The 11,960-nt window shown below is 34.0% G+C and overlaps 1 protein-coding gene across 1 annotated transcript; it reads left to right on the forward strand.

Annotated features, from left to right (window-relative positions):
* The first annotated feature begins 2,067 nt into the window (after positions 1–2,067).
* LOC120328963 (protein C-mannosyl-transferase DPY19L1-like) lies at positions 2,068–11,504 on the forward strand. Its single transcript, XM_039395557.2, has 14 exons — positions 2,068–2,468; positions 2,768–2,946; positions 3,342–3,495; positions 3,878–4,031; positions 4,334–4,463; positions 4,589–4,771; positions 5,229–5,377; positions 6,052–6,178; positions 6,521–6,672; positions 7,222–7,356; positions 8,607–8,745; positions 9,066–9,192; positions 9,619–9,803; positions 10,202–11,504. Exons 1-14 carry the CDS (start codon positions 2,144–2,146, stop codon positions 10,319–10,321), a joined length of 2,259 nt encoding a protein of 752 aa, XP_039251491.2. The 5' UTR covers positions 2,068–2,143; the 3' UTR covers positions 10,322–11,504.
* The last annotated feature ends 456 nt before the right edge of the window (positions 11,505–11,960 follow it).

Consider the following 11,960-nt stretch of genomic DNA (forward strand, 5'->3'; position numbering starts at 1 on the left):
CCTAATGATTAAATAATAGAAATAAATTTAATATTAGACATTCTAAACTCTAGAATCTAACTGCGAAACTTTTTTTTTAATAGTGGGAATAGTGACAAACAATGTGCGACTTTTATCCAAAAATCAAAACTTTACAAAACGTCGAGAATGAATTTCAATAAAAAACAATCCCATTGGTATTTTTTTCCGTTTAAATTTTTTTGTGGTTGTTTGCAGATTGCTGGTTAGCAAGATAGTCATAAGCTCATACGCTTCATACAGGTTTTTTGTTGGATCCCCTACTATGAAAACTAGATAAATTTACAACACCCATGCATGATGAAAATAAATATCCTACTGACCTCCTGTATTGCTTGATTGAATGTCCTCCTTTCTGTGCTAGACTCTCTATTGTTCCTATTTGTTTCGTCATATTCAGTGTATAATTACCCCCTGAAGTTTAAACAAATGATTCCGACATATGTATGTTAATTATGAGTTTTTGATATCTTTTTTTATCAAACTATTTCGTTTTGTTATGCGTTAAACCGTAGTAGTATATATTTACGGTTAAACCTGACTATAGCGTCGCTGGTTGAATTCTCGGATTCTAATCCTATGACCACCACCTCACCCAGGGTGTAATAAATTGAAGTGGCAATGGAACCGGAAAGATTCCGCCCTCTTGAATGAAGTAGGTTCTCATATATCAATGAATGTGTGTGCAAAGCCTTGTTCGAATCGGGATGAAAGGCGTATAAATACGCCGTATAAAAAGTTTCACTGAGTGTTGGTCATTGCCAAGTTTAGGGCTCGAGAAAATCTAAAATTTAAGGATTAGGATTTGCATATTTATCCCAGGGGAGAGGAAAGCCGATAAGATGGCGAACCACGGCCTCTCGTCTGGTTACCAGCAGTCTATGTCGGGTTCGGGATTACTGTAGTTATTTATTTGTTTTTTCGGAGGCATGGACTTGGTGGTGGAGGAAACCGTAACGGACCAGCGGTTACATGAACCACCCTACGGCAGCGAGGAGTCCAGCGATCCTCTCGCACATAACCATCCCGCATGGGATTCGAACCTGCGAACCCACGCAGAGTAATTGGAGGTGCGGTGGCGAGCGTATCCCTAACGCTTAGCACGATGGGCCACACCGCTGCGCCTATTCCGTAAGATTTATTGTAAAGAGGTACCAATTGGCCATGTATATATACCCTACTTCCATTTTCACGCCGGAAACTGGGTCATGGACCTGTTATTGAATGACTACTGTTCATATAATGTAGATTCTGTTAAATTTTGAGGCAAATAAACATACATACATCATTGCTATTCGTACGGGCTGATTTCCTTGTAACAACAGGATTAATTCTATGATGGTGTGATAGAAACACGTTCTAATATGGATAGATTGGATAAACATATAATGAAGGAATAACGGATTCTCATTTTGATTGTTTGTGTTTGTATACAATTTGTGATTTTGTTCATAATTTATATCTCGTTAAAAAAAGAAACAAGACTGACTATTGACTGAACAATTAATCTAACAGTCGACGATTTTCCAGAAGTCGCTCTTGATGTGAGTCTATTTTCTAGATTGCCGAATGAGGCGCAAGCATTTTATCCCCTGGGGTAACTAGGTAGCCGACGCGCGGGATTTTACTACGCAGTCTAGCATTAAAGCCCCAGGCGCTTTTTGCACGTTCCATTTCCACGTTTTATACACATCATCATTATCGAATCGAGATGGTGAATTTAAGCGGGCGGAGTTAAATTATTGACAGGTATGTGATATTTGCGAGCTAAGAGTAGGAAGGCAGGCATACGCATGTGTATGCATCCATTCTATGTAGAAGTCACGATTGTGAGAGAGAGTGTGTTTATTAGTTTTGTGCATCAAAATAGAATTAAAATACATACACAGTACTTATACCGGTAGTGCATGTAATGCTTCACACTTTGTAAACCATGTCTGAGTGTTATTGCTGTATTATTTCGGCACCGAAGATTGTCTGATTGTAAATACTGTACTAAGAGTATAACTATTGTATCGGCACAATGCAGTAATGCAATTTTCTTTATTCTCTAATTTTTGCAAAAAGATTTGTTAGATAGCAGTGTAATACTAGTACTTGTGGTGATTTCTTTAATTCGTATATTATGCCTCGCAAACAAGCAGCCAAAACAACAGAGGGAAATGACATTGGAATAAAAAAATCACATAAGTCAAAATCTGCCAACAAAGATGCTAAATCAAATCGCAAGGAGCAAAAGTCTGCATCTCGAAACCCTTCAAAAGGATGGAACAACTGGATGATTATTGCTGTAATCATTTCATTATTTGTTGGATGGTTGCATGGCACTCACATTTCCACAATGTTTGAGAAAGATCGACATTTTTCTCATCTTTCATCTCTTGAGCGTGATCTTACTTTTCGAACGGAAATGGGACTGTATTACTCTTACTACAAAACTGTTATTCAAGGTAAAATTTCGAGCTAAAATGAGTGTATTTTGTATTATGGGCTTGGTCCATGGAATAAAGGTTTTATTTTTTTGATGATAGAACAACTCATTACATCTTATATTAAAAACTATCTCCATAAACTATAAGGCAATTAAAAGTTTCGTTACATCTCGTACATGAGGGTTTAGAAATGACTGAAATATTAATAATGAGAATTGAATAGCAGGTAATAATATAGTCAGGGGATGGCCAAATAATTCTATTCCTACTCGATATTTTGTTAAAATTGTAATAAATATTGTAATTTGTATCTACAGCACCTACTCTGATGGAAGGAGTATCAATGATTGTGTATGACAATATTACCGAATTTCCGAGCACAATAAACACATTGAAACGCTTCAATCTTTATCCTGAATTGATTCTTGGAGTCGCATACAGGATTTTCGATAGCATAACAAAAGCAAATAAGATTCGAACAATGGATTGCTGGACTGTGAGTATAAAATTTTTATCATCAAATCCAAAACACATTTTCAAAAAAGGATTTTATGAAGTGCTTAGCTTTGGCAAGATACATAATGAAAGTGCAGCAATGTAATACTGAGATTTATTTAGTCTTCAGTATCAAACACCCTTGAATCACAAGTTTCATACGTATTCAATAAGACAGTTTGGACCACTTTTTATTGATATTGTTAGAATAATTGAAACCATGTAAGGTAAACCATTGACTATCAGAAAATGCATTTTCTCGCTCTAGTTTTAGGTCTGATAAAATAAGTGGAAAATACTTTAGTACTAGTACTTAAGTGTTTGCATTATTAGTATCTTCTAAGCTAAAATTCACTTACCGTATTCTTTTGTCATAAATTTGTCAATCTTTTTTAGATAAATAGAGGTGAACTTCCACCTGTACAAAGTTGTGAAGGATTTGGCGATCAGCATTATTTTTACATCACTAATATATTCTTTCTTAATGGCATCATGCTTTCAATCTATTTTATGTATGGATGGTATCTTGCTGGAGAATCTCTTTGGGGAGGTATGTAACAGTCGTGAGTAGAAGTCTAAACCCTGGGTTGCGATTCAAGCCTGGTCACAGTTTATCATTGAGTTTGAAATTGAGTCTATTACTGACTCACTGGCGGTTGCGTATGAGTCTGAGTCATTTTTTAAATGACTCTAGTCACTTCAAGTCTTTGATGATTAGTGACTCGAGTCTAACTCGAGTAGAGTCAATGACTGGAGTTTAACTCGAGTAGAGTCAATGACTCGTGTTCAACTCGAGTAGGGTCAATGACTGGAGTCCCCCAATACTGGTGTGTATTGTATGTATAAATTATGGAATGTTATATTTTATTTAATTTGATTGAAGTTCCTCAAATCAAGTCAAAAACATAAAAGTTTATATGTTATCCTTACAGGTGTTCTCTGTGTCGTTGCCTTATTTTTCAACCATGGTGAATGTACTCGGGTTATGTGGACACCTCCACTTAGAGAAAGCTATGCAATGCCCTTCTTGATTCTTGAAATGTTTTTGGTCACTCGCATGTTGAAATCTCCACACCCTTGTAAAAGGTTCGTAAAATTTTAATCTTGTATTTTGCATTTACGACTAAGTTTATCACATAAAAGGCTTTTAAAGCCATTTTACTTTATTGTAGAAAATTTTCAATTTTGCAGTTTTATATAATTATGCTTAGTTAATAACATTTGTCCAAATATGGGGCATTTTAGTAATATTATACGCAAATATTCATTTGTATATGAGATGCTTAAATTTGGACTATACTTTCATTATTATCCTGTGTTAAACAATTTTTTCATTTGATTAAAATTATTGTTTTTCTGCAATCAAAATATATGTGCTTAATTTGCAGTCAGTCAATTTGGATTGGTCTTGCTGCATTCAGCTTTATGTTGCCATGGCAATTTGCACAGTTTGCTCTTCTCACACAAACGGCTGCTGTATATGCTCTTTATCTGCTGGAATTTATTGGTTCATACAAGGTACGTTATTGAATTTAAATTTGTCATCCTTGTCTACAGTATTAACGAATGTTAAAAATATTATCTTATAAACATTTAGTTGCTATTTTGATCTTCATTTTTGATTATTTTTTATATATATTCAGATCAAGATCCTTCTCTATGCTCAAATTGCAGCACTTGGAGGCAATTTCGTATTTCAGTTTGGAAATGAGATGTTGCTTACATCATTCTATGCATCTAGCTTGGTAGCAATTCTCTGTATTGTATTACTGGAGAGCAGAATTGAGAAGGTCGTACAGAACTTTTTTGCCAAAGTGATTGTAAAGGTATATTAGCACTTAATTTGTTGTATGTTTACTTACTTTTCTGAAAGTTCTAGTCCAGGACCTTGGTCCCCCTGAAGGCCATGGAGCGATTCTCAGGGGCAGCGAGCAAAGGCCTTCACTTGGTGCCATTCGTGCTGAGTACAATAATTTGAATTACGATAGATTGACTGCGATTTTTTAAAATTGTTTGAGTGAAATGCAAGTATTCTTTTGCATTTGTTTTTGGCTTTTATTCTTGAGCATGGTGCATAATATGTCTGATAGAAACATGTCAAAAAGCAAAAATAGATAATTTTATTGAAATGCAGGGGGCCAATGTTGAGAGAGTTTTTTGAAAGCGGGCCACAGATCATGAAAGATTGTGAACCACTGTTCTAGACTATATTCTTGATATGTATGTCTATTCATTTTACCATTGAGTCTTCAATGTAATTTTATTTTCAATTATTTTTTACAGGGATTGACATGGGCCATCGGTACATTGGTGCTGAAAAAAGCAATCGCAGCTGCACTCTTCATAGCAGATGACGCCCATATTTGGGACATTCTGAAGTCAAAATTCAGCACATTCAATAATTTCCATACAATGTTGTATACATGTGCAAAGTAAGTAATCATTTGTGGGACTCACATGTCATAGTTTGGCAGAGTTTTGTTTGTTCTCGATTGTGTTGTGATTTTTGGATAAGTCAGTCACATTAAATTAGTGAGCAAACTTGTTTATTGAGTTATATTAACAATGGCCAAATTTTGATATCGATTTTATGCACAAAGCATATTCGTATCATATGATACTTGCCAGTTCAGTTATGAAATTGTATATCAAAATAATCTGACTCTGTAATTACTCATGCTTCAGTCATTGGCCTTGTCTCAATTTCCATATGCAATGCACCCAGACTCAATAAACAGGTGATCGTATTACCAAACAACAGAGAAATACTGAGGAAGGAAGTGACTAGCTTTCAGCTAGTTTCCTTGTGAAAGTCAAATAGCTGCGATATTAACAATGTTTTTCTGAATTCATATAAATATAAAATTAATATTTTATCCAAAAATATTTAATTAACAGCATTGTGAATAGGTCTGTGAGACATCAAATCATTTTTTGAACAATTCCTCATTTAAATTCAGTGAAGATAATCACGTTGTAATCTGACCCCTTTTTTACCATGGATTGTAAGTTAGTAATGACAACTCAAAATACTGCTAGTTGAATAATTTGGGTTTGTTCTCCACAGGCAGTTTGCAATTTTTGATTATTGTATTTTAATTTATAGAGAATTTGACTTCATTGACTTGACTACCTTGTTTGGATTGGTAAAGACATTGCTTATTCCTGCCAATGTATTGATCTGTGTAATTGTTGCTGCAAAATGCTTAAGAAATGAATACGAAGCCTATAAGGTGAGTGGTGAAATTAAGTTACTTTCATAGATGGTAGTAAAACTATCAAATTGAAATGACTAAATAAAAATTATTTTATTGAAATCTTTCCACTGACATATCTCGATTTTTGTAATATATTGTCCTAGGTTTACACTGTTGAGATGACGTGGTAATTTGAAAAAATGCAACATTAATGATATTATACATTTAAATACATTCAGTAGAAAGTTGTCCAGTAATTAGAAGAACCTACCATTGTCTCAAATAATCAGTTATCATGAAAGAACAAATCCCTTCATTAGTTACCAAGGATTTATTTTAGCTTATATTATATATTTATATAAATAAAATTTGTTCAAGGCGAAAAAGGCAGCTGATTCTGATAATACAAATGAAGAGAGTTCTGAATCAACAGAAGAAGACACAAAACCCGTCAAAAGAATTCCTCCAAGACGTCAGAAAAAAATGGCAGCTGCTGCTGTGGCCGAAGAAGAATCTCAAGTCGCTTTCAGGTGAGTCAATACAAAGTTAAATGAAACAGACTTTGAGAAAATTATCGCAACTTTCTAATGTTCCATCCACGTATTTTTTGAATAAAACATACTTTCGCCTTACTATCTGTTATTTGTAGCTTATTGTTAGCTAGTTATTTTTAGGGTGGGGCGCGAGACTTGACAAATTCTATAAAGGGGGTGCTGCGTGACTTAAAAAGTTTGAGAACCACTGTGCTTAACTGAGCAGGGTGACAATGATCAGTTACATTTAAATTGCTGATGAGTCTTTCTTATGCTTGTTATATGTATTGTATACAATAATAATTATGCATTGATTATATTGACTGTGACTCTTCTATTAAACTGCACCCTGTAGTTCATAGACTTTATATTTTCTGTATAAAACTTTGTGTGATATGCCCACATCTACCCAGGTTCTGTGATGATATTCTAATGGATAATATATTATATCAATGCTTGAACTTGTTTTTTCTTTACAATTTACAAAATCTACACTTGGATTAATTTTTTAAAGCTGAATAATACTAATCCGTATCTATATTTCAGATCCAAACCCCATGCAGAAATTGTCTACAATATTTTGCAAATGTTTGCATTCACATTGATGGCGATTATGATCATGAGATTGAAATTGTTCATGACTCCCGTTATGTGCATAGTTACGTCCATTCTTGCAAACAGGTAAGTCAATTTGGATATTAAGTGTTTGTCAGACACCTCAAAACATGCAACAATAATGTGATATATGCCCAATTTATGAACCAGAGCGTGTGGCAGGGAGAACCGTTGTCACCATTTTTTTTGTTATATGGGCTATTCCAAGTGACACTACCGGACAATTCCAGAAATTTTGCAAGTTGTTGGATGCAATATATTTTCACATTTTCAGCTACATGTTTTGTTTCATTGTCCAATCAGTTGCTTTATTGAATATGTAAAAAATTGCACAAAAGTTACACCCAAGACTTACTTAATAGATAAAAAAAATATAGTAAAATATAGCGTGACACTACAGGACGGCAAATCCACCATGCACTAACAGTACGTTGTGTTGTGCTGTAAATTTTTGCGATGGTACAGTAGGAGCCCATAATATTTTCTGGTGCAGTAGCTGAACTACCCCTCTATGTGTTACTCAATTCACCTAATGTAACACTGTAAATCCATGCCAATAATGTGCATATTGTATGTGACACTACAGGACGTGACACTACAGGACATTTTCCCACTTCGAAATAGCGGCCTCTATCATCTCTTAAAATTCTGGTAATAAATCGTTAAATGGGTGAAGAAATGTCCTACAGCACTGCAAACATTTAAACTTTATTAACTTAAATCCAGTGCGTCAATTTCATATGAAATAACTGTACCACACAATCAAACACTTTGTGTCAAGAATCATCACAAAATATGTCAATTATACCAAAATTTCTACATTTCAGGCCATTTTTTATAAACCATCAAAAACCTGGGTGAAATATTAAATTGTTCGATGAAATGAATGCAGTCCAATAAAATTTCAATGTTTTTTGATATCAGGAATAAAAAAAATTACTTTCACTACACTTTTTGAAAAATTGATGGAATTCAACTTTTGCTTGGAATGGCCCATATACATATCTTGTGTTGTAGCAAATTCCAACTAAATTTTTACTACAAGTTTGGATTACTCAAGACTCCATACTTCCGCACTTTTGCATATATATGTATCTATTGCAAGGATGCTTTAACAACTATAAATATGGTTATTCCAAGTGATTTAAGAGTCTTGCGCTCTAACACAAATGTATTTTTGTAGTATACTAAATATATGGATATTGTATATACATTTGTCTAGATGGTTTTTACTTTTGTCCTCACCAAATTAATCCCACTTTATAGGCTTATTTCATATCAATCATGTGTCATGTACATTTTGGTTACTCTTGCAGGCAAATATTAACAGTTTCCCGACCAAAACGTGATGCTTTTTTGGTAATTTTACTTGCAATGTCTTGTGTACAAGGATTTCAAAATCTTGCCAAGCAGTGGAATATTATTGGAGAATTTGAAAACTGGCCTCATGAGCAGGTAAATCTTTGAATGTTTGAGAATGTAATTTTGATTTTTTCACTATGTTTAATAATTGTCCCCAGCAACTCACCAGTTTCTTTCGCTGTGACCTGTTAATCTCAACCAAATTCACCAGTATTATTTTATTCCATATTATTGATATCAGCCCATTGACCAATTTTTTAGTTTAACATTTTTATACCCATATTGCATAAACATGCTATGTTGAGTGAATATTACTTTACAATTTGTGCAATAGCTTTAATGTCTCTTTTAGTCATTCATAAATTTGAACTCGAGACCTCAATTCTATAATTCAGTTTTTACTCCTCTTTCAGCTCCTTGATCATATCAACATGCATTTACCGAAAGAAGCAGTTTTTGCTGGTGCCATGCCAACTATGGCCAGTATTAAATTATCTTGCGACCGTGCTATTGTTAATCATCCTCACTATGAAGATGCAGGTAAGCTTTTACTTGTTAATTGTATTGTATCTTTTTTCTGCCATTTAATATTATGATGTGTCTTGGATATATAAAGCTTTTTAACTAGATAGGTTGTCACATCCTTTAACAGTCAATTTTATGCCCAAACTATTTCTGACCATTATTTACTGAGCATTTCTATATTTTTATGCTACATTGCTCGTGAAAATATTTTTCATTTATATTTTTTTGGGGAGAGTCTGTTTGGTTCTGCTTTTAACTTTAACTGGTTGGCATCTCACTGCAATCGCTCATGCTACCATAACTCTATTTGATTTCAGTATCTGTTTGCATCTTAATTTTCGCTTTCAACTTTGCTCAGAGATGAGTTTCTTTACTTCCAGTGGGTGCCTTGTGGCATTACTTTGTGTAAATCTTCCATTCAATTCTTCTGTTTTTTCTCAGGTCTTAGAGAAAGAACAAAGAAAGTATATTCAATGTACAGCCGTCGTCCACTGAGTGTTGTACATCAAACCATAACTGATATGGGAGTCACACACTTTGTGCTTGAGGATTCATGGTGCGTTAGAAAAACACGCGATGGATGCCAAATGCCTGAGATATGGGATTTAGAAGACGTTGAGTTCAGGGTAAGAAAATTTTTTTAATGTCTGTTTTTTAAATTTTTTATATAATATGTTTGATGTAATCTATTTTGGATTTTCTTGATGATTTGGGAGTGAATGTATAGTTTATTGAACCATCTACAATTGGAAAATTTTATCTTTATGTTAGTGCATGTTTGTCTGTTCAAAATTTGGATGTGTTTAGGTTTGAGATTTTTTGTTGTCGCATTTAAATTAAAGATCAATCACCAATAAATAATCCATCTGTGAATAGGATGTGTGGTTCATGATCTGCAATCTTCAGAATAAAAGGCTCCGTCGTTTACTTGTTCTTAAATATTTATTTCAGTTGTTTGAACCACTTATTTGTCGGTCATTTATTGCCGCATATTGCTCTATTCATGATTTTTTTTGTTTCACAGGGTCGAAAACCAGCTTGTGCTGTTGCAAGGAAAAATCCAGAGCCATATTTCACAGAAGTGTTCAAGAACAAAGTTTATACGTTACTGAAAGTCAATGAGGTCAAAGGCAAAAAGAACTAGTACTAGCCATTGCACATCTGTAGCATTTCTGTGACTTTTCGATATTAGATTACCGGTAACAGATCACGTTTGGTAGTTTTAAAATTCATTGTATGTAATTTAGTTGATTTGTATTGTAACTTCCATGAGACAAACGTACTACCTAATACAACTTGTAGCATATATTTTTAAAATTCATTTTCTGGTACTCTCACCGCTTGAAGCACATTTTGCGGTGTATATAAACTTCTTTATACATGCAGTATATATATATATATTTAAATATAGTTCATTAAATTTGTTTTGGTAGTCGGTGGCTCTAATTGAAATATTAGTTGTTGTAATGAGTTCAAATTAATCGGAAAATATTAAATAAATTTACACACATTATTGCATATTGAGCTATTGTACTCATTGGAATGTGAAGGCATTCAATAGTAACAGTGGGGACAGAGATATCATTATGATGACTTTGTGAGTAAAAATTTGCCCATTTCATTTACCTCGGCTATGCCTATGTCACGGTTTGAGTAGTATGCAAAATAACATAGAAAGTTCTGAGAGGTAAACCCCAATACTCCCTTTCGGAGCATAATAAGTATATATTTTGGCCATTTTTTATCCTGTTGCGGATATATAGAGCTCAACTGATGTTAGCAAAGCAAGTTTTGGTAACACTGAACGAGGTCTATATATACGCAACAAAAATATACCTGGTGGCAATCATGCGTCATTTTTCTCCTATTAGCAATCGTGCCTTGTATCCGCAATAAACCTACAACAAAATGTGCACACGACAAATGCAATGCAGATTCTTTATATTACTGATGCTTTTCTTGCCTTATTTGTGGCGCTGTGCTATACTATATCAATCATCATTTGGGGTGTACTTCCCCAATTCCGGAAAACTATACAGCAACATCCAACTTTATATTGCCTTTTTCCAGCCATGTGCATTATGTGAATGAATCATACCTTATTATTCTCTTGCAAATATTTTTGTTCAATTGTTAATGTTTATGTTGAGATTTTTCACCAGTTTGTTACACTTTAAATATTAACTTGTTTTGAATAGCCAAAGAGATTGCCTTGCACCAAAGTGCCTGATTATCTAGTTTCATAGTGGTGTGCGGTGTGTTGAAACATGTAATCTTAATCTTCTGACAAATGTTCAATTTCGTTCAATAAACTTTGTCTTTGGAAATATTTTGTTATATGGTATTTTGGTTGAGTTTGTACCAAAGTAATCACAGATGCGAGAGAGATAAAAGACAACAGACATGGAACATGACTGTAGTGTTATTGTTAGGAAGGCATTGACCACGGGACGGCAACCATTAGCATTGAAAGGGCCATTTGAAATCCTTTCAATCAAACTGAAAGCTACTCTGTGCCACAAAATCTACTCTAAATGTCATCGACTACTAAAACTCCCGGAAAACTGATACATACAATAATCTAGTTCTTACTAAGAAAAAGCCATGGTGCAATAGTTTAGTTTTTCATGACGAAGAACCTGAAAATGAAAAAGTGTGTTTCGACAGACTTCAATCATTTTAAATGTGAACCATTTTTACTGTTCACCTATTATACTTAGTGAACCGCTGTGATATGTAATTGGTGAAAAGTATTTGCTTTTATGCCTCTCTTTTTATTGAAT

This window comes from Styela clava, chromosome 7 (assembly GCF_964204865.1).
Source record: "Styela clava chromosome 7, kaStyClav1.hap1.2, whole genome shotgun sequence".
NCBI lineage: Eukaryota > Metazoa > Chordata > Ascidiacea > Stolidobranchia > Styelidae > Styela > Styela clava.